This window comes from Budorcas taxicolor, chromosome 13 (genome assembly GCF_023091745.1).
Source record: "Budorcas taxicolor isolate Tak-1 chromosome 13, Takin1.1, whole genome shotgun sequence".
Lineage (NCBI taxonomy): Eukaryota > Metazoa > Chordata > Mammalia > Artiodactyla > Bovidae > Budorcas > Budorcas taxicolor.
This window is the reverse complement of record NC_068922.1, coordinates 20,814,675-20,841,312: the sequence shown is the minus strand read 5'-3', so window position 1 is coordinate 20,841,312 and position 26,638 is coordinate 20,814,675. Positions and strand designations below refer to the sequence as shown.

At 36.5% G+C, this 26,638-nt stretch overlaps 1 protein-coding gene across 1 annotated transcript in view; it reads right to left on the bottom strand.

The window, feature by feature from the left end:
• Positions 1–26,638, bottom strand: part of MALRD1 (MAM and LDL receptor class A domain containing 1) — a 603,405-nt gene that overhangs the window by 105,118 nt on the left and 471,649 nt on the right. Inside the window, exons 35-37 of the mRNA XM_052651192.1 lie at positions 20,578–20,841; positions 9,390–9,515; positions 1,818–1,884 (exon numbers count right to left, since the gene is read on the bottom strand). Of these exons, the coding sequence (XP_052507152.1) occupies positions 1,818–1,884; positions 9,390–9,515; positions 20,578–20,841 (457 nt within the window). The remainder of the gene's footprint in view (positions 1–1,817; positions 1,885–9,389; positions 9,516–20,577; positions 20,842–26,638) is intronic.

The window sequence follows — 26,638 nt, the reverse complement described above, 5'->3', positions numbered from 1 at the left end:
ACTATTTTATGCTTTTAAAAAACTTTATTACAATACACGTGTCTCTTCTGCAGTTCACCATTTAAAGAAATAAAACTGAATAAAAAGGCTACCATATTATACTATGAGAAAAATGTTTGAAAGTCATATTTTTCACCCCTATGAAGCAGAGAGCCCTCAGACCAGTTGTTTATATTGATGGTAATTACAGTTAGCTAGCTATTTGAAAAGTATTATTTATTATGCAAAGTAACATAATAAAATATTTCATTGGCTTTCCAGTCAGTGAATTCCTTTATATTGCATTGACCAAAAACTTCATGCGGGTTTTTTCCATAAGATCTTGTGAAAAATCCGAACAAAGTTTTGGGCTAACTCAATACATTTTGCTGCATTAATTTCTTTCTTTAGTTTAGCTCTCTCTCAATTCTCTTGTCATATCTTCTCCCCCCACATCAGAGTTTCCTCACTTGAGAGAAACAAGTTTCAAACATCACCATCTGGATTTCAAATGTTAAAGTTTATTTAAGCACATGAGGATGTTGCCAAGAACGCAAAACTCTGCTTGCTCAGCTGAGACTAACTACAGTTGGGAGCTTTTGTCTAACCATCAGGGTTAGAAAAGAGAAAAACTGGAACCTCCTTATTGTAAACAGTTGATACTAAACATTACCCACTCAGCTGATGTTCAATAAATATTTATGCCATCTTTCTCAATTTCTTCCACAAGATTTTCAGAAATTAGTAATATGTATCCTGTATTTCCATGAAGTCATAGTTTGTAGAAAGCTAATTTCCATGGAAACTGATACAGGGAAAAGTATAATTTTGCTAAGATGTTGTGAGTTAAATTATGTAGTGAATTTGAGAGCCAAAAACTTTGAGAAACACATTAATATTTCTGTTTCAACAATGTTAAAATAGTGTAGTATTTCATCATAAAATTTTTTGTTGTTCTCCTTGGTAGATGTGTTTGCTGTCTTTTAAAGTGATAAATGAATTTTTCTAAAATATGAGTGTTGACTCAGAAGGATAGAAGAATTTAAACAACTATTAATGAGTTTTTCCAGATATTAATACTTTTGTGTGCTTTGTTATGACTTGAGTGTCAACCTGAAACCATTTCTCTAATAAGCAAAGTAATATATACACTGGTCTGTTAGAATAAAAAATCATAAACACAAATATATTGGAATATGCATCATTTCCTTTAGAATTTATGAAACTGTTTTCAATGATATTCCCTAAAGGGTGAGAGACAAAAATTTAAGCCATCTTTGATAGGCAATATAAATAATTCCCAGCAGAAATCACAAGAACTGTTTCTGAATATTTTTGCTTTAACTATGTAAATATATTCCTTATCTGTACCTTAACTTTATCTACTCATAAACATCCATTGAATAAACCAGAAAAAGGTTTTACTTATGAATTAATTTTATTCTTGTCTTGTTAGAAAAGAAAAATATAGAACATGAAACAAAAAGGGAGATAGGAAATACAGACACTAAGTTTATCTGAAATAACATGATATCTATATGAAATCTTTTTATAATCTGATACAAAAATTAAAAAAGAGAAATAATGAATATTATTAAAACTATATATCCCATACAATATAAAATAAATTCTGAGAGATATAAAATCATGTGAAATCATTGATATTTTCCTAAATATCAAATATTCCTTTCTCACACTCAAATGGACAAATACTGCCATTATTCACTGTTTTTACCTTAATAACAACATGTTCATTATATTCTCTTAGATCAGCCTCAAGAAAAACAAGATGACTATAATAAATGTTTAAAAAATTTTAAAAAGGCAATTATTCTTACCGACACAATGGACCATTTTTCTCCACCACACAAGTCCCACCATTTCTGCAGTAACCTCTTGGACACTCTAAAAAGAAGTAACCCAAAACCCACAGTTAATTATAAATATTACCAGGAAGAAGGAAGACATATTACTATTAATCAAGACATTAAATCTAATCATGGAGAATAAATTGCTTCCTACTTGCTAAAAGCACAGGAATTTGTTTAGGCTACTTTCCTGTACACCCAGATTTGTTCAATGTCCCCACTGCTCTGGATGTGTTCATTCCTTATACATGCCCAGTGCTTGGTCCTAAGACTTTCTTTCCCCATAGATTAGGTACAATCTACTTATTTAGAAGGTCTGTATGACATCTTTGTGATTATACTGAAACGTTTTCTTTACTGAAACATTTCTTCAGTTCCACACACCAGTCACTATATCACGGCAGATAAATGCTTCGCATGGGTGACTGTCATTCTGATAAAATGTCACTCGTACGCAAACTCTTGTCCTACCCTCCATGTTTGTGACAGACGTCAACACAGCTCAAATGGATTCTCACCACACTGAACCTGCTTATTTTGCTGCTTGTATCATTCCTGAGTTCTAGGTTAGCATGAACATTTATTTTCAAAGATGGTTTGTTTATAAGTTAAAAAGAAGCTAAATAGTTTCATGCAGTCATGCCTGTAGAAGTGGTTAGTGTTGCTCTCCCCAATACACTACAATGTGGAAGACAAGTAGCTAGTGGGAGGCTGCTGTATAGCAGAGCTTTAGCTGGGTGTGCTCTGTGATAACCTAGAGGGATGGGATAGGGGCTGGGGGTGGAAAGGGGAGGGGATATATGTATGCATAATAGCTGATTCAGATTGCTGTCCAGCAGAAACTAACACAACAGTGTAAAGCAATTATACTCCAATAAAACAGAAGTGATTAGTGATTTCAGCTCTTTCCTTTACAGTGTCTCCTTGTATTGTCACTACACGATCCTGATGCATTGAAACTTGCCAATTTCCCTACTCACTTAACCCCCTCTCTACTCTTTTTGGCTTCTTCACACCTCCTTTCTTATAGGAGACAATTCTCTGATTAGGCTATCATAACTCTAGTAGTTGAGAAGACTACATTGCTTTTAATGTGTAATCCACACATCTATTTTGAGCCCGTATTCTATGTCTGGCACTTAGCTAGGCACTGGATATGGAATGATAAATAATATAGGAAGCTTCATAGCTGTTAAGGCTGAGGGTACTGGAGCCAGACCACCTGAGTTGAAATCTCAGCTCAGTCTATTAGCTGTGTGATTCAGAGCAAGGTAGTTAGTCTCTCTGTGCCTCAGGTTTCTCTCTGTTAAACAAGGTTAATAATAGTACCTATCTCATAGGGCTGTTGAGAATGTTAATAGAACATCAGGATCATAATATGTGTTTAAGAAATGTTGATCTAAAAATGATATAGGCACAGCCTCTGCTCTCATTGACCTTCTAGCTTCATAGAGGATGTAAAAAGTTACTAGGGAATTAAAATATGGCATTAAAAGTAATCTACTTGGTAATAAATGTAACAAGGGTAATGGGGACACCAAGGAGAGAACCTAAGTAAAATTTGACCAATAAGGAAAAGCTCCAGAAGAGCTTTCATTTGGATAGGGGTGTGTGTGTGTGTGTGTGTGTGTGTGTCTATGTCTGTGTGTCTGTGTCTGTGTGTCTATGTGTGTGTGTTAACGTAAACATAAAGACACAAAGGTCTGAGAAAAGATTGTGATGTATTTGAGAAACTGAGGGATGTTCCACCAGACTGGGTTGTTGATAATACAAATTATGAGAGAAGGTCATAGACACACAGGGACCAGATCATCTGGGCTCAGTGAGTTTAAACTTTGTCCTAGGAAGCTACGCTCTTAAGAAGGGAAGTGGTATGGCTTATGCTTGAGAAAGATAATTCTGGCTACAGAGTTTACAGTCAACAGAAGGGCAAAGGCAAAAAATCTGGGTGTATGTCACCACCCAGGAATGCCTGGACAAAAGAGATGGAATGGGAACATTCAGAGTTGTGGGAATTTATGAGATATTTAAATATTGGGACTGAAACATTTTGGGTAAGTCAAGGATGATATACGAATTTCTGACTGGGCTACTTATTAATTGATGCCTTGATTCCTTGAGTTGTGGAATTTATGGGGAAGGAAGATTTTAAAGGGAACAATGATGCTGTGTTTTAGGTGCCTAAGGGACATCCAAATGGAAGTATTCAGTGGGCAGATTTTTAGGTCTGAAGAAAGGTGAAATATTAACACAGATAGAGAAATCATTTACTTGGGCAGAGGAAGGTTGATGTTCATGAGGCATAGCAGAAAAGTAAAGAGGAGAAACAGAGACATTATGTAGGTATTATCCATTGAAGGAAACCATGAGTCTAAAGAGTCAGATTGTCAGGTCAGTCACTGAAAGTTCAGAAGGGGCTGGTAGAGGCATCAGAAAAGAGGAAAACAGGGAAGAAGAAAGGTTTCATTCTGGGAACAAACTTGAAATATACCATGTGTTTTATATATATTTCATTTCAAAACGTTGCAGTGTTTTGCTTTTCTAGGGGTATATTTCCTGTCTTGCTTTCCCCAAATCCTCCTGTCTAACTTCAAGAGGAAAGTGCAGGGCTGGAAATGAGCATAAAGAGCTGCCCCCCTCAGGCATTGATGGCAGACTTGACTGAACAGAGCAGATGTGAAATTTCCTTCATAAATAAGAAATTAGCTACTCTGATTAAAAATACTCTATGAATTTGATAGAGAATAAATAGATACATACCTTGTTAGATTAGCCATTTTATTATTTTTTTTTGTCTTAGGTACAATTTTAATCTTCCTCAAGTAAGATCTGTGTTTTAATAATAAAAAAATAGAATGTCTGATACTCCACAGTGTCAAAATATAATACACAGCTGCAGATTTTTTTTTTCTAGAGTTATTAAAATTTGCTTTGATGCTTGCTTTACATCAGAATGATTTTGTGGGAATCTAATTATGTATTTTCTTGTACAAGAGAGTGGAGCACAGCAGAAAGGACACAGGCATCGGCTGCAATAAAGAGTGAATCCCGGTGTCTGGGTGAACAAAGATTTCTAGATTATCTCTGTGAGAAGTTTTTCTAAGTTTTGGGCTTAAAACCAAGTTCTTTATAAAGATAATGGGCAGAAACAGTACAAGCATTTTCATCTTTAATTTATTCAAAACAATTTACAGCAGAGAGCAGAGAATGAAATGGGGAAAGACATGGACACCAGATAGTAATGAAGATACAAAAAATATTTAGTAGATAAATGAATAGTTGGGAGCTAGAAATCCATAAGCTGTATGTTAGAATTAGTAACACAAATATCTCACTGCCTTGTACCCTCTTGAATTGTTTATCACAACCATGTGTCTGGAAGCCTATACAACTCACTATTAACTATGTGGAAATACCATTCTGGAAAGGATTCACATTCAATCTCACTCTCACGTATGGCTTTAGATAAGCAGAAAACACATATAAGTTGGACAAGTGATGAGTATAAAAACAAAAGTAACTTTTAAGCTTAAATCTAAATAATCTGCATTAGGCACACACACAAATATATATTTATATAAAATATTTTTGCACATATATATTTATAAAATATGCTTATATATCTTTATACAATATTTGGGCTTCCCTGGTGGCTCCGCTGGTAGAGAATCCACCTGTCATGTGGGAGACCTGGGTTTGATCCCTAGGTTGGGAAGATTCCTTGGAGACCCACTCCAGTATTCTGGCCTGGAGAATTCCATGGACTGTATAGCCCATGGGGTCACAAAGAGTGAGACATGACCGACTTTCAATTTCACTTTTCACTCTATATAATATTTATATATAATATAATCTTATATCTTTATATTTATATTTCATATATATATATTTTCCCCTTCTCAGTTGCATGGAAACTATTATCTACTACTAGAGTAGTGATGACTATTCTATGGTGGACTATAAGGAAGACTGACAATCATGTGAGTCTTGGTTTTCCCTCTGTGATACATGAGTTATTTAATGATTTACATATTGTTGTTGGGTTGGGTATAAAGTTCTTCATGTTTAAAATGAAGATGACCTTCTTTTATAGGACTTCTGGGAAGATAAATTTGGAAGGACTGATATCTGAAGTTCCAATACTTGGGCCAACTGATGCAAAGAACTGACTCATTGGAAAGAACCCTGATGCTGGGAAAGATTGAGGGCAGGAGGAGAACAGGACGACAGAGGATGAGATGGTTGGATGCCATCACTGACTCAATGGACATGAGTTCAAGTGAACTCTAGGAGTTGGTGATGGACAGAGAAGCCTGGTGTAGTCCAGGGATCACAGCCATGCTGTAGTCCATGGGATCACAAACAGTTGGACATGACTGAGCGACTGAACTGGACATTTTTATAGCAGTGAGTGGTATGAATAAAGTATTAAATGATTGTTCTCATCCATTTCTCTATATGTGGTGTTCTCTTTTTTAAAATGATACAATTTATTTATTTATTTGGCTCTCCTGGGTCTTAGTTGCCACACGCAGGATCTTCAATCTTCGTTGTGGCATGCCAGATCCTTAATTGGGGCATGTGGGATCTAGTTCCCCAACCAGGAATCAAACCTGAGTCCTCTGCTTTGGGAGCATGGAGTCTTGGCCACTGGACCACAAGGGAAGTCCTATTAGGGGGTTCTTTGAGTTTACCATGGAACTTAATTTATATTACCACTGCTCTCTCCAAATTCTCTTATTTTCCTTCTATCATCATGACCACCATCTCACTACCATTTACAGAAGACCTGCTCTATCAGAGACATACAGCAAGAGTCCCAAGAATTTTACTGACGTTACTTCATTTATTCCTCACAGCATTAAGTGGTATATCCCTATATTCCATATTTATCTTCTTCTTCTTCTTTATTTTTTTTTTAGCGGAGGAAGAAACTGGTTAATAGTATAATTTGCTTAAGTTAACAGCAAGGGAACACCAGATGTTTAAATTTTGGTCCTCTAGTTCTAAACCCTGTTAGTCTAAAAATGTCAAGTAATTTGCTATTCAGTTCAGAATTTCTATTACCTGTTGTGTTTCTTGATATTATGTGGTATTTAGGCACTGCCATGGGTTAAACATACATATATACAGTACACTGTATGTAGTTTCAGAAGCTCTATAGATTATAAGAGTTCACCAGAAAATTGTGCAGCAATCTAAATTCCTAGTGGGCAGAGACTTTTCTTTGTCTCGAAATCCCAGCTCAGGGACAGCAGGGGGGATAAACTGCATTTCAGAAACTTGAAAAAGCTTCACAAGTACTTGTATGAGATGTTTTTGTATTATCTTTTGGTTTGGTTTTTAGAAGCTCTGAAACTTTATTAAGCTATATTATTATTGTTGTTGTTCAAATATTAAATTAATACTATCTCATCTGATAACTGTACATTTTGTGTGCCTTTCCCTAATTCTCCTTTAAATAATGATTATCACAATTACAGTATCACTTTAACATAATCTTTATTAACTCTACTACTGCAAATGACTGGAAAAAGACTTTCAATGTAAATTAACTGAGACATATTCTGTTTAATAATTTTCTGTTGCCTAACAACCAAGACTTGAAAATAATATTCCTTTTTAGGGTAACTTGGGAACAAATAGGACTCATTGAAATATACTTAACCTGCAACACTCATGCAGTGCCTGAGCTTGATGTTTTGGTTAATGACTTAAACCCTGAGGTGAGGGGAGACCAGCTGCTCACCATCTGTTGTGTGACCACTGGGAGAATTATTGGATGCTCTAAGATTGGGCTCATAAAAGTCTGTGAAATGCTGACCTTAAGATAATATGTTTGAAAAGAGGAAGGTATAATATGCATAGACACATTTTAGCATGGATGAGGTGTAAAGGCATTGATAAAAACAGAAACATAACTTTATCATATTTGATTGACAAACTAAAAGGCATAAAAATATAAATAAGAGAATAGATAATATGGATCTTTTTTTATGAAAACTGTTTCACTAGTTCTTTATTTCATTCTAACCCAACAGCTGTGGCAATATGACCTATTCTTTGTAAATGAACTAAGTGAATTGTTGAGTGACTGAAATGACAGACTGCAAAAATGTGTACTATGATATTATCTACAGATCGTCCATCATACAGTATGAATGACAGGTCTTCTGTTTTTCTGACCATATTTTAAAAGACAGAATATGTCAAAGTAGACAGTGAACTGCAACATGTTGCAACATACCTGTTCTCAGATAGGACTATCTTGAAAAAAAAATCCCAGTTTTATATAGATAAATATGAGTACTGGACATAAGTGCTGTATCTTCATAAGTTCAAGGGAAGGGAAGTCGCTCAGTCGTGTCCGACTCTTTGTGACCCCATAGACTGCAGCCTACCAGGCTCCTCTGTCTGTGGGATTTTCCAGGCAATAGTACTGGAGTGGATTGCCATCCTTCTCCAAAGAATGGACTTATTTCATTAATACCATTCTTAGAGTAAGATCTCTCTTCAAAGTAAGAACACTTCCTTTTGGATATCTGATCTGATGTATAAGCATGCCTAGTAGAGACATAAAGTCAAAGAGCATTCATCTTTGCATATTTTATGGGATCAGATTTGCCCACTTCTTGATTTCCCTTTGTGCTTATAAAATTCAGTGCTATGCAAGAACTCATTTTTAGCAGCATAAAAAATATTTTTGCATTATGATTTGATTTTAAACATCTTGCCTTTGTTGCTTATCTCATAATGTTTCTCTATCTTGAAAGACACAAAGAATATATTCTGTCAGTTTTAATATGAAATATCCCTAGTTTATTTATAAAATGTGATTGAATATTATCTTTTATCACCAGTTCATATTATCTTTTACTTGTGACATTTACATTGCCTCTATCTTTTATTTTACATATCCCTGCATGAAATAAAAATTCAATTACTCAGGAGAGATGTTAACAATGTGCTACAACAAATTAGAGGCTATTAAAGCAGTTTTGATAAAAGTATAATCACACAAACATATTATCAGTTCTTATAAATATTCTGGGGTCAGAAGAAAGAAAAATCTTTAACAGCTAGTCAAAAGTTTCATAAATTGACTTTTAAGCATGACTAGATCATGCAAATAGGGAGTTCTTAGGAAGAGGTGAGCAAAATGCACAATTAAAAATATTAATAACATATTAGATTATGTAGGTGTTATATAAGATTAGATTATGTAGGGTTATTATAGAAACTAGCAATTTGCTTAGAGGAGATTATTAAATGCTAATAATGTAAGTTATATTAAATTAAAATTGTTTGATTTTTATTTTGTGAACATTTTAAAATAGAGTATGCATGAGTTCATTGTATTATATATTGTAAATTTCTATAAATGTAGCAAAATAACATTAACATTCCTCCTGCCACTAAGCTAATAACAGAAATGTAATTATTCTGTTTGCTGTTATTTAGAATTTCAAGTTTTAATATTTTTATTGTGCACAGGTGAAATTACTGACTCATATTGCAAAGAATATTTCAATGGGTAGTTACCTAGGCAGCTGGATTCATCAGGTTGGAAATCCATGCAGTCAGCAAAACCATCACAGCGCTTGTGCACTGGGATACAGCTGTTAGAAGAGGAGCAGGTCAAAGCTCCATGAGAACAGCTCGTGTCGGCTGAAGAAAAGAACAATAATAATCACTTTAAAAATGTATTTAGTCTAATAATATAAGCCAATTTGCTTTATCCTTCATTTCTCGAGCCTTATCATTTAAAAAATTTATAAGAATCTATTCTGTATTGGAGTCCAGTCGATTATGGTAGTAACAGGTGAACAGCACAGGGACTCAGCCGTCCATATTCCTGTATCCATTCTCCCTCACCCTCCCCTCGCCTCTGGGCTGCCACATAATACTGACCAGAGTTCCTTGTTCTAGCCTTATTTTTATTTTATTTTTTTAATTTAAATTTATTTATTTTAATTGGAAGTTAATTACTTTACAATATTGTATTGGTTTTGCCATACATGAACATGAATCCACCTCGCGTGTACACGTGTTCCCAATACTGAACCCTCCTCCCACCTCCCTCCCCGTACCATCCCTCTGGGTCGTCCCAGTGCACCAGCCCCAAGCTGGTCCTGCATCGAAACTGGACTGGTGATTCGTTTCTAATATGATATTATAAATGTTTCAATGCTATTCTCCTAAATCATCCACCCTCTCTTTCCCACAGAGTCCAAAAGACTGTTCTATACATCTGTGTCTCTTTTGCTGTCTTGCATACAGGGTTATCGTTACCATCTTTCTAAATTCCATATATATGCGTTAGTATACTGTATTGGTGTTTTTCTTTCTGGCTTACTTCACTCTGTATAATCAGCTCCAGTTTCATCCACCTCATTAGAACTGATTCAAATGTATTCTTTTTAATGGCTGAGTAATACTCCATTGTGTATATGTACCAAGCTTTCTTATCCATTCATCTGCTGATGGACATCTAGGTTGCTTCCATGTCCTGGCTATTATAAACAGTGTTGCAATGAACATTGGGGTACACGTGTCTCTTTCAATTCTGGTTTCCTCAATGTGTATGCCCAGCAGTGGGATTGCTGGGTCACAAGGCAGTTCTATTTCTAGTTTTTTAAGGAATCTCCACACTGTTCTCTATAGAGTTCTTAGTGAAGAAAACATCAATTTACTAAAGTGTCCTCAAAAAACTGTCAATAGAATCATTGTCCAGCTGTGTGCATCGTGTAGTATTATTCACGTATGTATGTATAAAACGCTTTGTGTATGTTTTATGGTCTGAACTGATTTTAGACTAGTCAGTTTCAATATCAAGGCAGATCTCTGTTTGTTCTTCTGTTGCTCCCCTAACATCTCTATATTATGTGCTATTAGCAAAGACTGTCACTTGTTTGAATGTTCATCCGTTTCCACCTGGGTCATAAGCCATGGGTAGTCACTGGATATCTGTTAGATCCAGGTGATGATGAAGGTCACTGCTGCCCAAGGCACTATGACTACATGCCTTGATAGCACTGCCAATGTATGATGTAGGTATTTCACTACTTCCAGAGTCTGCTGCTGGCTTGATTTCAAGGGGCAAACATAAGTCTTGGGCATAAGACTTTGGCTAATTCAGAAAACTGCCTTTATGGATGCCCATTAAGACTACTGACAGCTCAATGGCAATCTAGTCCTGAAAAGTACTTGACCTTCCTCAAATGCTACTCTTAGTCCTGTAACTGTATTCTTGTATCCCTTATATGAATATTTTAACCCAAAGCTGCTGCCAAAACTTTATGAAAGACTGATCTATGAAGTACTTCTACTAGAATAAAGACAATTAAGCTCAAAATTTTCAAGCTAAATTGATAGTTTTAGAATACTCAGGAGTAAACTTCCGCATGTATGGGTCTTGCACAGATTTTGTCAGTTATGTCACAATTTTTCTTTTTTAAGTATATTTATAGGTTGGAAGGAGTTGTTTATTTGAATCATCGATTACTGATCAAAGGTTATTGACAAGTTTGACTTGAGAACTTCCGATCACCATTTAATGTCAAGTAGGATATAAAAATGTTTTTAAGAGTATATATTTTCATTGACTAAAACTGCTGGATCTGAAAAATTCAAGTGATACTCTTGATTGAGTGATTCTTCCTGCTAGAACATTAATTCACACCAATAAATAATATTGAGCTGCCTTACTGTAAGTAAGACATTATACTTTGCACTTCCACTGGTAAGTGCAGGAAAGAGATTTTGAAAACAGTAATCAAAACATATGGAGCAACAAAATGAAGATAACAATATAAGAATGATTAATGTTTCAAAGTAAATATGAGAAATGTCATAAGGCCAGACTTAGCTAGAAAAGCATTGGTATAGGTAAGTATGACAGAAACAAGAGATTCCTTTAGTATAGGGAAGTCTGTAAAGGCGGAAGGTAGGAAGAGAGTCTTGAGATATTCTTTATATTTTAATTTACATTTTAATGCTTTCAGAGAAAATCCATTTAGCAGAGTGGGAATCAAATCTACAGATTGGGAATCAATACTTTTGATATTGGAACAGTAAGTAAAGCAGTTGGCCTAGGCTAGAGAATTTCTATGAAGAGGTATGAGAGACAAATCTAAAACCAAAGGCTGGAACCAGACTGTAGAAATGGCTAAAGTGCTAGGAGAAAAAGCTAGGGAAAAAGTTCTTCAAGCTTTTCCAAAGGGTAAAATAGTTTCAGGATATACATTGACAAGATAAATAATACTCCAAACCAAGCAAACTAAGAAACAGAATAATTTTCCAACTCTTACAAGATGAAGAGATTTTTGTAAAAAATAATAAAGGATTGTGTCTCTAGAGCCCACAAGCCACATTTACTGAAGCACACATGCCTACAGCCTGTGCTCCACAACAAGAGAAGCCACCACAATGAGAGGCCAGATCATGGCAACTGGAGAGTAGACCCACTAGCAAGAAGACCCAGAGCAAACCAAAATTAGTTTAAAAATATGAATGCATGACTAAAAACTTGCATCAATATACCCATCTATATATGTATACGACAAAGGTCCCCATGGTCAAAGCTATGGTTTTGCCAGTAGTCATGTACGGAGGCGAGAGTTGGACCACAAAGAAGACTGAGAGCTGATGAATTGATGCTTTCAAACTGTGGTGCTGGAGAAGATACTTGAGAGACCTTGGTCTGCAAGGAGATCAAATAGTCAATTCTAAAGGAAATCAACCCTGAAGATTCATTGGAAGGACTGATGCTGAAGCTCCAATACTTTGGCCACCTAATGCGAAGAGTGGACTCATTGGAAAAGACCCTGATGCTGGGAAAGATTGAGGGCAGGAGGAGAAGTGGGGGACAGATGATGAGATGGTTGGATGGCATCATTGACTCAATGGACGTGAGATTGAGCAAACTCTGCGAGATTGTGAAAGACAGGAAAACCTGGTGTGCAGCCATCCATGGGGTCTCAAAAAGACACAACTGAGCAACTGAACAACAATGTATGCATATGCATCTTAGCGTTGTTTTGCATTGCCAGGAGCTGAGCGATCACACAAGAGGACAGCTTTAAGGTTTTAAACAATGTGTTGAAATTTGTACACAAAGATGATGGTGCTTATCTACTTGTAGAGCATTATTTTGGACCCTTCTTATCTCAGAGACACTAACCCAATTAATATTCCTTAACCCAATTTTTAGTATGACTGATAGCTTAGTTTCAAATTTATTGTACAATGAAAAGTTCTAACTTTAAATGATATAAATGTCCAACCATAGCCCAAGTAGCATTGAAAGACAAAAATATATATAAGAAAACACATGGTTTCAATCTGTAGAAAATTCAACTCTATTCTTTCTATAGAAAATTTACAGTTTAGATAATTTAAAATTGGCCCTTCACTTAATGAAATTAGAAACTAAAATCTTAGTTTCTATGGTATGTTAAATGATATAACATTAAAGTTAATGAATACTTATTAAAATTGGGTTTTAAAAGTAGGTGGAAAACTTACTTTTACATATGTGATGAATACTTATTGACACCTACACAGCAAAGGACTGAAAGTAGGAAAACAAAAGGAATCATTACTTTCTTTTTATCCATTATTAATATGCCAGTCAGGAAACAACAGTTAGAACTGGACATGGAACAACAGACTGGTTTCAAATAGGAAAAGGAGTACGTTAAGGCTATATATTGTCACCCTGCTTATTTAACTTATATGCTGAGTACATCATGAGAAATGCTCGGCTGGAAGAAGCACAGCTGGAATCAAGATTGCCAGGAGAAATATCAATAACCTCAGATATGCAGATGACACCACCCTTACGGCAGAAAGTGAAGAAGAACTAAAAAGCCTCTCGATAAAAGTGAAAGAGGAGAGTGAAAAAGTTGGCTTAAAGCTCAACATTCAGAAAACGAAGATCATGGCATCTGGTCCCATCACTTCATGGGAAATAGATGGGGAAACAATGGAAACAGTGTCAGACTTTATTTTGGGGGCTCTAAAATCACTGCAGATGATGATTGCAGCCATGAAATTAAAAGACGCTTACTCCTTGGAAGGAAAGTTATGACCAACCTAGATAGCATATTCAAAAGCAGAGACATTACTTTGCCAACAAAGGTCCGTCTAGTCAAGGCTATGGTTTTTCCAGTAGTCGTGTATGGATGTGAGAGTTGGACTGTGAAGAAGGCTGAGTGCTGAAGAATTGATGCTTTGAACTGTGGTGTTGGAGAAGACTCTTGAGAGTCCCTTGGACTGCAAGGAGATCCAACCAGTCCATCCTAAAGGAGATCAGTCCTGGGTGTTCTTTGGAAGGAATGATGCTAAAGCTGAAACTCCAGTACTTTGGCCACCTCACACGAAGAGTTGACTCATTGGAAAAGACTCTGATGCTGGGAGGGATTGGGGGCAGGAGGAGAAGGGGACGGCCGAGGATGAGATGGCTGGATGGCATCACAGACTCGATGGACGTGAGTTTGAGTGAACTGCGGGAGTTGGTGATGAACAGGGAGGCCTGGCGTGCTGCAATTCATGGGGTTGCAAAGAGTTGGACACGACTGAGCAACTGAACTGAACTGAACTGAATACACATACAACAAAACATTTTCCAAAATTAGTCCAAATAAGCTATAAATAAAATTTATAGGGGAATCAGGTTTCAAAATGTTTCCTTGGACAATATTAACTTTTGTCACATTCTCTTTCAAACATTATGGTTTCATAGCTATAAAAATACTTATTTCAATCTGTCATCACCCTAGAGGTTGATACTCTTTCTAACCAAAATAAGCATCACAGTGCATTTTATGGCTTTAAGCTCATTTGCTTAGGTAGATGATACAGTTAAAATACACAGCTGATGAATGATGGCTTACCAAAGTTACTTCTATAAAGTAATATCCCTTCTGAAGATTATATCTGCTACATAAGAAAGATACACAAAAGTAAAGCATATATGACTATGGCTGTGTATCTATTTACTATTAAAATGAAAGGTCATATATGTAGCAGATTAACATTTCCAGCATTAGAGGAGCTATGGTTTTGTGCCATGAGAATGAAGGCAACAAGCCCTTCAAGGCAGATGCACATCCAGCATGAAGCAGGATGGATATGTACTCTGTCCCTGAACAAAACCAATCAGGACTCTTATTAAAATATCTTAGCTTAAATAATTTTAATAAAACTATAAAGATAATTTAATGTGGAAAGGATAATAATGCTTATATTATTTAATTTGCCACATTAATGCATTTAATTCTTGAATACCTCTGTAAAACAGACTTAACCACTATGATTTGCATATTGAATAAACTGAGGAACACCTTTGTAAGAAGCTGTCAAATACAAAGGGTAATCTTTATACATAGGGTGCTGAGATCATAGCTAACAAATTGAAAGTGAAAGTTGCTCAGTTGTGTCCGACTCTTTGTCACCACATGAACTATACAGAGCATGAAATTCTCCAGGCCAGAATTCTGGAGTGGGTATTCTTTCCCTCCTCCAGGGGATCTTCCCAATGCAGGGATTGAACCCACGTTTTCTGCATTGCAGGTGGATTCTTTACCAGCTGAGTCACAATGGAAGCCCAAGAATGCTGGAGTAGGGAGCCTATCCCTTCTCCAGGGATCTTCCCAACCCAGGAATCAAACTGGGGTCTCCTCATTGCAGGTGGATTCTTTACCAACTGAGCTATCAGGAAAGCAACAAATTGAAAGGCCCCAATAAAACTGTTGATAAAGGTTGGTCTATAAGTCTTAGGAGCACAACCCCACTCCTAATTTTTTGAAGTGGCACTTAACTTTGTAAAATACATCAACCACTTCTGGAACATAAACAAAAAAGTTGTGTGTGCTCAGTCGCTCAGTTGTGGCCAACCTTCGCAACCCTGTGGACTGTAGTCTGCCAGGCTCCTCTGTCTATGGGATTTTCCAGGAAAAAATATTGAAGTGGGTTGCCATGCCCTCCTCCAGAGAATCTTCAGGCCAGAGATTGAACCCGTATCTCTTGCATTTCGTTCATTGGCAGGTGGATTCTTTACCACTAGTGTCACATGGGAAGCCCATCAATTAAAGTTAGATAGCAGTAAAACTATTCACCTCCTTGTCCACTGGTCACAGCTATCTCTCTTATTGATAGAGAGCATCCATGTGCCTCTCTTGATCCATCTCCATCTTCTCTCCTTGCTCTGGGCCCCAGGAGGTAGAACATCTTTCTTTGTCTTCTAGCTTTGATTGGGTTTGATTGATGGGTACCACCAGTGGGAGGTTAAGGCAGAGGAAGAGACTGTGAGATTACCAATGGTTAGCTGCTCCCATTACAAATGCCACGTCCTTTATCAAGTAGCTCCCCTCGACTCTAGATACAAACAGCTGTTCCCTCCTCTCTCATCCTTTGTTCTATGGGTGACAAAAGACCTCCTTGTGGTTTTCCTATGCTTATTATCCCCCTAATAAATAATTCCTTTATGAAAATAGCCTAAAATTGCATAATATCAACATGCCATCTATTTCTTGTCAGGACACTGACTGATACATCTGATGAAATAAAAATCTTCATGGTGAATAGATTTCTTTCAGAGGAATATTAATGAGAAGAATGTTCCTAGTTTGGGGTTATTTTCCCATATCATTAAACCATACTAATTTTTTTCCACTTACTTTAACAAATTGGATATTTTTGGTCAAACAAAAGTATCACTAACTGAAGTGACACTTTTATAAAAAATATGTTACCAATGGAAATACATGATTAAATATGAATTATTTTTAAATGTTGGACTCATCATATGCTCTGTTTAAGCATTCTGATCACTAAACATGTAGTTTTATAAAAATAAAACTTTTAAATATCAATTGCTATTGATTTTCCTGTATAAAATTTCAAACTTTTCAGAATTCTGTTCCTACAATGCTTAAAAACATGCAAGTCTCACTAAACAAACAAATCAACCAAACCTCTTATTTTGTCCTATATTCCAGTCTCAATGCCACCTTCTTGAAGGGGTTTTCTATAGCTGGCTTCTCTCTATGATTTCTCATCTTCTCCACAAAAGGCTGATGTCACAATTCTGTCCTCCCACTCCACAGGGTGTTACCTCTCCAGAATCACAGCAACTACTTTAGCTTTTTCCCAGTCTAAAAATTTTTAGTTCTAATTTTATGTGATCTCACAGAAACATCTGAACCTATGCATACCCTCTGATATATAGATTTCTACCTTTGATTTAAGATCATCATTCTCTTTTGGTTGCCCTCCTATGTCTATGACATCTCCCTGTCTTTTGATTTTTTTTTTAAACTATCCTTTATATGTTCCTTAGGATTCTGTCTCCCCCCTTATCTTTTTCCTCTATTATCTCATTTACAGCCACAGTCTGAATCATTGTATGCTAATAGCTTTGTATCTTTATATATCTTCCTTGAGCTCATTCCTGAGTGCCACACACCCATTTCAAAACATATTCTGAATGTTTCCATGTGGGTATGCCAGAGATAACATAAATAAAACATATTTAAAGGTGAAGCCACATTTCTTACCCTAAGAGGTCTTTCTCTTCCTATTTTTCCCAGCTCAAGAAATGGCAGATTAGCTATCTTGTTGCCAAGATCAGAAATTTGGAAACTATTATTGATTTCTTTCTCCTGCTCTTCACTTGAATATCTCTTAAATCTATTCATACTGTGCATCATACCATTAACCTAATCAACCCCTTACTATTTCAAGTGTGACATCTCCTAACCAGGCACCCATCCTCATTCCAATCCATCCATGTACCACTTAAACACTTATCACTGGCATGATAGGGTGAACTCTTCAAGACCTAGTCCCTGCCTATATCTCCCAACTTATTTCTACGTTTTTCACCACAGACTCTAGTTATATGAAATATTTTTTGATCACACAACTTCTGCTCTATTCTTGGAACATTCTCACTGGAATCAAGCATTTCAAATTGCCTAATGACTATCTGTCTTTCCAAATTTGGCTCTGCAATCACTTTTCACATTAAAATTTTGACACTCTGGCACCATAGTTAGGGAGGACTCTGTGTTATTCAATAACACTTTGGTTATCTCTCACAGAACTTACCACATGATATCTCAACTATCATTTACACCTCTCCTTCACTAATATAGAATGTATCTAACAACCTGAGTTTGTATCCAGTCATGTCCATTGGATCATCAATGCCCAATACAATGTATGGCATAAATTACATCCTTAAGGTCCATCTATCTAGTCAAGGCTATGGTTTTTCCAGTAGTCATGTATGGATGTGAGAGTTGGACTGTGAAGAAAGCTGAGCTCTGAAGAATTGATACTTTTGAACCGTGGTGTTGGAGAAGACTCTTGAGAGTCCCTTGGACTGCAAGGAGATCCAACCAGTCCATTCTGAAGGAGATCAGCCCTGGGTGTTCTTTGGAAGGAATGATGCTAAAGCTGAAACTCCAGTACTTTGGCCACCTCATGCAAAAAGTTGACTCATTGGAAAAAACTCTGATGCTGGGAGGGATTGGGGGCAGGAGGAGAAGGGGACGACAGAGGATGAGATGGCTGGATGGCATCACCGACTCAATGGACATGGATTTGGGTGGACGCCGGGAGTTGGTGATGGACAGGGAGGACTGGTGTAATGATAGTTTATAAAATGCCATTCTAAATTTTAAAAAATGAGTCCAGGAAAAAAAAAAACTGTTATGCTTGCAATTGTTTAATAAATTGTCACCATCAGATGACAAACCTGTAATTATTGCTCTAGAATTGTGTCCAAAATTTATTTTCATGCACTTTTCCCTACAGAGCCATAACTCAATAAATATTTTGGAGATGGAGAAGAGCAATTCGCTCACAGTACCATCTGTTCCTAATGTACACTTATTTCCCTTTAGGAGCAGAATTCCATATATTACTATCTCACCAAATACCAATTTTCTAGCATATGTCTAAAAGTATAAGAATAAGGTATCTTCTTATGCTTCCCTTTAAATAGCACTGTTATTTGAAGTCAAATACAATATGACTATATTGAGCTTAATCTGATTTCCTTTTTATTTTTATTTTTTTAAATTTGGCCAAGCCATGAAGTTTATGGGATCTTAGTTCCCCAACCAGGGATCAAACCTGCGCCTATAGCAGTGAAAGTGCCAATTAATAATCACTGGACTACCAGGGAATTCTTTAACTTAATCTGATTTCTAACAGCCAAATTCCATTAGAGCCTTGATCAGAACAGGGATAAGTAACTTGGCTTCCTCTTCCTCATTTGCCTCTATTTGCCTCTTACTTGCCTCTAAGACAATATTATATGACCTTGCAAACTGACTTTACTATAGAAAGAATATACATGTAGGAAATAACAGGGAAATACAAAGCCAAGGAAAAGAGATTCACTGATTTAAAGCTAAAACTTTTAAACATGCAAAAAAAAAAAAAACCATACAAAAACTATCTTACTTTACTTCATTCATCTTCATGCCTTTTGCAATAGATATCATAATTCTGGACGCTCACACAAAATGGGACACTGAAACAGCCTTCTATTTTTTTTCCAATACTTCCATCTTACAGTTACATTCCAAACTTTACTGCTCCAAAAATAGTGGCCACTAACATATGGCTTATGGAGCTCTATCCCTGCAGCTCATATACAGTGTGATATAACATGAAACCAGACAAAAAATAATTAAATAAAATGCTAGTGGTGCCTTGACTCCACCATGATTATGTGCTCACCTTAAAGATTTGTGTAATTTGTGTAATTACTTAATTAACACTAAAGAAAGAAGTTGATGAATGCAGGACTGAGAATTTTATGTGCATTCTCTCCAACTCTTATAGCCCTGTAAGGTAGGTATAACATGGGTGGTGAGACTGACTCAAATGACTTTCCCCAAATTGTACAAGTAGTAAGTGATGAAGATGAGGTCAAACCAGATGTCCCACTGACTTACTCTGGCATGAACTTTTTAAAAAAATTTATTTGTTTATGGCTGTGCTAAGTCTTTATTGCTGCACGTGGACTTTCTCCAGTTGTGCCAAGTGGGGGCTACTGTCTAGTTGGGGTGCGTGGGCTTCTCCTCACCATTCCCCCTTTTGTTACAGAGCATGGGATCCAGAGCACAGGTTCAGTAGCTATGGCACACAGACTTAGTTGCTCTGTGGCACGTGGAATCTTCCTCGACCAGGGATGGAACCCATGTCTCTTGCACTGGCAGGTAGCTTTTTATCTATTGTATCACCAGGGAAATCCTGCATTAACTCTTACTGACATAATATCTATCAAGGTCCAGGTCTAAACTCTAATTACATTTATTCACTAAAATGGATATTTCCCCACTTACTTTTGCCAGCTTCATGAACGTTTTTAGGGGGAAGAAATTATAATTACATGTCTTTAATCCATCCCCACAAACATTTTAAAAACTAACGGAACTGTAGAGCATCCCCTATATGAATGATTCAGATACAAATATAAAAAGGAGATTAGACACATCTAACAGAGATTAGTATGACTACAAACAAAATGTTTCCAGAAATGCTAAGCAAGGACTGTACACTTTGTCAGCAACATAGCACAAACAGCTTTGTTATTGATGATATGATCATGCTAAGACTCTAGAGGACTTTGTTTTATCTGTCAAGCTCTCTCTATCATTTCCAAACAGTATTTCTTCCCTGGAACACTGAATGAATGAAAATAACTCACAGCAGCCAGATTCGTCTTCATTAAAGTAGCAGTCAGGCACTCCATCACAAAGCAGGAGGGACGGGATACACTCATGGGTGGAGCACTGGAATTCTGTTTGACCACAGAGCTGGGGAAGGGGGCTGATAGGACAGTCCATTTCATCAGATCCATCTGTGCAGTCTTCCTGTCCATTACATTTCCTTGCAAGAGGGACACACTGGACAGCGTAGATACAAGAAAACTGATCAGCTTCACACAGTGATGGCTGTATTGTGACAAGACCTGGAAAAGACAGCAAGTCATTTTCACATTAGGGGAGTTAGCTCTCTGTCCAGTGCTGAAACATTGTAAGATATTTTCAATGAAACATTTAGCTAATTTAAGTACTAATTTTCTATTAGGAATAATAAGAACTCTAACGTAACAGGCCAACATGATTACAGAATATACCTTATCTTAACCTCGGAAACATTTTTATAAAGGGCATCATTACTGTTAAAAAATGACACTTTCCAATTAAAGAGGAAATTGTGATTCATATTCTTAAATTCAACAGTCAGATTTTCTTGGAGGAGTAAAAACACTTTTATATGGTAAGTTAGGCACTTTGAAGGGTTGCACTAATAATTTTAGCATTTAAGGAAATTGGCGTTATGTCATTATACGAGTATACAGTTTATTGACTGTTTCTTAGTGACTTCAGCTTGGGGAATTTGGCTCCTGAGAACTTGGGGAGGACTGATTCACAGAATTGAGGGCTGCCATGGTTTTGTTACACTACTCTTGCCCTTCAGTCTTGATCACATTTCAAAGGTCTAAAAAGTACAATATGTACAGTCGTATCTGAAGTAGAGACGAAACCACAGCTTAAGCCAAAAATCACACTAGTGAGACTCTTCAAGATAAGGTGATTCACACTCAACAATCCCATTTTATAGATAAGGATACTGAGGCTCATAAAATTTTAGTGTCTAAAGACAGAATGTAAATTTAATGAACTTTTATCACGTGAAACTATTCCACAGCAACGGTTTGAATCAATACTTGAAGCATGAGAGAAGAGTGCTGACTTGCTGCTGTTTATAGAGGACAGAGAGTATCTGTGAATATACAGGATTGCACTAATCTGCTGGAACATTATTCTTGGAGCAGTCCTTATACTTCTTATCATTTCTGGGACATAAGCTAATGGGCTAATCAGTATTTTAGGGGAAAAAAAATAGCATGTAATGGGGATTGTGAATTCCCTGGAGGTCCAGGGGTTAAGACTTCACCTTCCAATATAAGGCGTGTGGATTTGATCCCTGATCGAGGAACTAAGATCCCACATGCTTTGTGGTCAAAAAACCAAAACATAAAACAGAAGCAATAAAGTAACAGTCATAAAGACTTTAAAAATGGTGCAGGTCAAAAAAAAAATCTTAAAAAAAGGAAATAATGGGAACCAGTTCAGGAATACCTTTTTTCATGTTTGTTACATTTTAAAACTATTATTTATGGATTTTGTAAGAATGATTTGTTTTAAACATAAGAATGGTGGTGTGAATTCATTTTAGAAAGGAAGTCTAAGTTTCTCTCCCACTCAGTAGTGGTGATATACTCAGAACATATTTAAATTTGAACCCTGTGATGAAAGTCATGTATCTGAGGGAATTTTTGTTCATGGGAATAAGCATGTTTAAGTGGAGAGGGAAATATATATGACTCTGAGGTGTTTGTATCATGTTTTTATTTGACTACCTAAGACACAGCAACTGTGGTGTTCCAATGGAAACATTCAGAATGAAAACTTAGAAAGTAAATTGGATTTAAATTTTTACATATATATATATAGCATATATATCTTTTTATATTTAACCATGGTCAAATGAATAATTTCTCTTCATTATTTTTATTAATTTCATATTGAAGGAATGGCAGACAGCCTAACTTTCATTTTTTTCTCAAACATTTTATGCACTAAACTTTTATCTTTATAAACTTCCCTCAAGGTAGAACCTCAGCTCAAGGTTGAAAAGGCTGGATAAATGTTTTGCATGTGAAGAAAACAGAACTAATTTTAGTAATTAACCTATTACTTAGTTAAGCTATCAATCTTTTAGGAAAAAACACAAGGGAAGTAATTTTCTGTATTTCACAAGCTTCTTGCCTTATTCAAAATGAAGTGTGTGTGCTTTCCTTTACATTTTTGCTTAGATAAGATATGCACAAATAAATTTCTTTCTTATTTGGAGGCAGCAATTCTGTTAAATTCTAGAATCATTTCTATCAAAAGATACTCAAACTCACTTGTTCTAAGTCCTTCTTTACAGGAAACTTGGTAGGCTTGTATTGTCACCTGTGGATTCTGTCTTGTATTGTCCGTATTTTTCTCTCAAGGTCAAGGCCCTCATTCCCCCAACTGCTGAGAGGTTACCAGATGATAGCACACAGCTGTCTACCTCTAGCATCTTCCCTCTAAAGTCACACCCCCTTGCAGAGGCTGTTCCTGGCAGAATTTCCAGTTGTCACAGTTGACCAATCGTGCTGGAAGGTTGATTATGGAGGAGACAGGTATACACAAACTCTCTGTAATTTTCACCTAATTTTGCTGTAAACTGAAAACTGTTTTAAGAAATAAACTCTGTGTGTGTGTACATCTCAGCACCAATATCTCTCAGAATCTGTATTCTAACCTATAACTCATGTTTGATATTTTTCTTTTCAAATTTTCTGTGTTTCAGTTTCTCTAAGTTCCTTTTAAAATCCAGCATTTAAAATTCACAGTATTTAAGTGAGTGTACTGTCCATTGGTCAAGCCATGTGGTCCATTTCTTTCCATGCCCAGTGAGCTGCTTAATCAGTTGTTTAAAACCAATAGAATTGAGATGCAGGGCCAGTGAATGCACAAGAGAAATGGCACCATTTCTGTCCTAACCCAACTTTGCCTCCTTGAATATGGACATGATTGTTCATTACATGTGAGAGTTACTTTGAGGGAATGTAGCATGATCAGAAAAGGCAATGGATGACTTATAAGCTAGAATCAAGATTGCCAGAAAAATATCAACAACCTCAGATATACAGATCATACCACTCTCTAATGGCAAAAAAGTGAAGAGGAATTAAAGAGTCCCAATTGGAAAAGATCCTGATACTGGGAAAGATTGAGGGGAGGAGAAGGAGGTGACTGAGGATGAGATGGCTAGACAGCATCACTAACTCAATGGACATGAATTTGAGCAAGCTCCAGGAGATGGCAGAGGACAGGGAAGCCTGGCATGCTGTAGTCCACGGGGTTGCAAAGAGTTGGGCAAGGATGAGCAACTGAAAAACAAAAGCACAATCAGAGCAAAAGAAAACCGACATCCAGAAAGTCAACTGAAATATACCTCAAAGAGTAAAGTGAGAATAGGAGGGAAGAAAGGTAGGAGAGATTGACGGACATCGGAAATGGTGGTGGCTGTGACAGGGGCAGAGAGCAAAGGTGGAAAGAAAGAAAATGTGGATTCATTTTGTCAATGTGATTCAGTCTTTAACTTACAGGTGTTCTTATTGCTCTTCAGCCAACATTTCTCAAGCTGTATCTGATTAGGGGAATTGTGAAGACCTGATACTGTGAAGACTTAGCACATTTGTACACACATACACTCACACACACATTATATCATCTTAGCTTTAGGGGCATGTTTCTCAAATAGATCACAAGTCTAAAGTATGTTGGGTTCAAAAACCAAAGGTATTTCACATTGTGGTTTGCAACTGATTCACAGTCCATGAGGTCGCAAAGAGTTGGACACAACTGAGCGAATTTTACTCTCTTTGCAGGCTGGAGCTGATAGAAGGCATTGTTAACTAACTTTTGCATTCCCAGGAATCAAAGACATTCCTCTCATTATCACATTCCACTTCATATTGTGCTATGCAGACAGGCACAGTTTCTAACATTGTGGATATTTCTTTGTTCTCCTAAAATGATGAGTGTCATTGTTCACTTAGTTTGGGTAGTAGCTGAAATACCTTTTTTTAGAGCAATAAACATTATAAACAATATAAAACAATTAACATTTCATACTGATGATTTACAGTGAAATACAATGTAGCATTCTCATGAATTTCATATAAATTCAATAAAAGTCTAAAAGTGCCCAAGGAAAATCTCACGGATTTTGATCTTTATGATTAATATGTTTAGTGAAAGCAAAATTGATTGCCTGTTTTGAAGGGAAAGAAAAAAGATGCACAGGAAACTTCAGTTTTAAAGAGCAGGAATTAAGCTCTTGCCAAATCTTGTCATACTCAATGACATAAATGGTAAAATGCTTATTGTAAAATATGATAGCCAGTTATAAATTGGTAATTGCTTGTTTTTGGCCAATACTTCATTAACAACATTCAAAAATGTTACAGGGAGCTATAGGAGGGGAAGCAGATGATAAATTTTTAACTTCAATTCTGCAGAACTCTTGGTTTCAAATTATTTTGAATTAAAATTTAATTTTTATATTTTTGCAAATCACTTGATAAAGTATAAAAATATTTCTTTTTCAATTAAAAATACTTATTCTTAATGTAGAGTCATAAAAGAATCATTTTTATCTTTTATATCATTTCAATATTTAATAGTTTAAATATTCCTAGAAAGATGAAATGTAGCTTCAGGTTGAACTAAAGAAGATAGAAGAGCCTGGCATAAACAGAGCCGTATGGGGAGCACTGGAGTGGGTGATGAATCAGGAGAGCTTGGGTGGCTGGTTAGAAAGGCTATACAGGAATGTCAAAAGTCTAACACAGTAGACAAAAATAAAGGAAATTTAAAAGTTTGCAAAAGGTGAGTCCAAAGTGTTGGGTTGACCAAAAAGTCTGTTCAGGTTTTTCCATAACATCATAAGAAATATCTGAACAAATTTTTGGCCAACTCAATAGAAGTTGCTAAGTATTTGAAAAGAGATGCCATATGGAAAGTGATAATTATTTTCAGGGTGAATGGCAGAGCTAGTTAAAGCTAAGGCTAAAATAAAGATAGAAGAATACTAGAAATTAAATTTGTTTTGCATTTGAGAAGAGACCATATATCTACATGACACAGAAATCAAGAAAAAGAGTAACAACTATTGAAATTGAAAAAGTAAAGATAGAAGAGACAAGTTCAGAATTGATACAGACATACAGATATGCACAGACATACAGATGGCAACTGCAGCCATTAAATTAAAAGATGCTAGCTCCTTGGAAGAAAAGCTATGATAAACTTAGACAGCCTATTAAAAAGTAGGTACATTACTTTACCAACAAAGGTCCATCTAGTCCAAGCTATGTTTTTTCCAGTAGTCATATATGGATGTGAGAGTTGGATTATAAATAAAGCTGAGTGCTGAAGAATTGATGCTTTTGAACTGTGGTGTTGGAGAAGACTCTTGAGAGTCCCTTGGACTGCAAGGAGATCAAATCAGTCCATCCTAAAGGAAATCAGTCCTGAATTTTCATTGGAAGGGCTGATGCTGAAGCTGAAGCTCCAGTCCTTTGACCACCTAATGTGAAGAACTAATTCATGGGAAAAGACACTGATGCTGGGAAAGATTGAGGCAGGAGGAGAAGGGGACGACAGAGGATGAGATGGTTGGATGGCATCACCGACGCACATGAGTTTGAGCAGGCTCCAGGTGTTGGTGATGGACAGGGAGTGCTGCAGTCCATGGGGTTGCAAAGAGTCAGACATGACTGAGCAACTAAACTGAACTGAACAGATAAGCACTGATAAATGCATAAATGTACTTTTGTGTAACTGTGTGTATGGATATATGTGCACATGCACTACACACAGAGGCAGGTTATTTGAAACCATGAAGCTCTTTGCTAGTGACAGAAAGGCTGGAGGAGAGACACACAGCAGTGGATGTTGGGTTACTTACAACATGAAGTTGTGATGGAGCCGCTCTCTCCCCCAGCACACAGAGGCTGGGCGTGAGAGAAAATAAAAAACGCATTTTCCATACTGGGGAAAATCAAGAGCTGAAGGAGCAGAACATATTAAGAGGTCCTCTAAAGAGTTATCATTTTTACCCAACATCAGTATTTGCCACAATGATAGCCAATATCT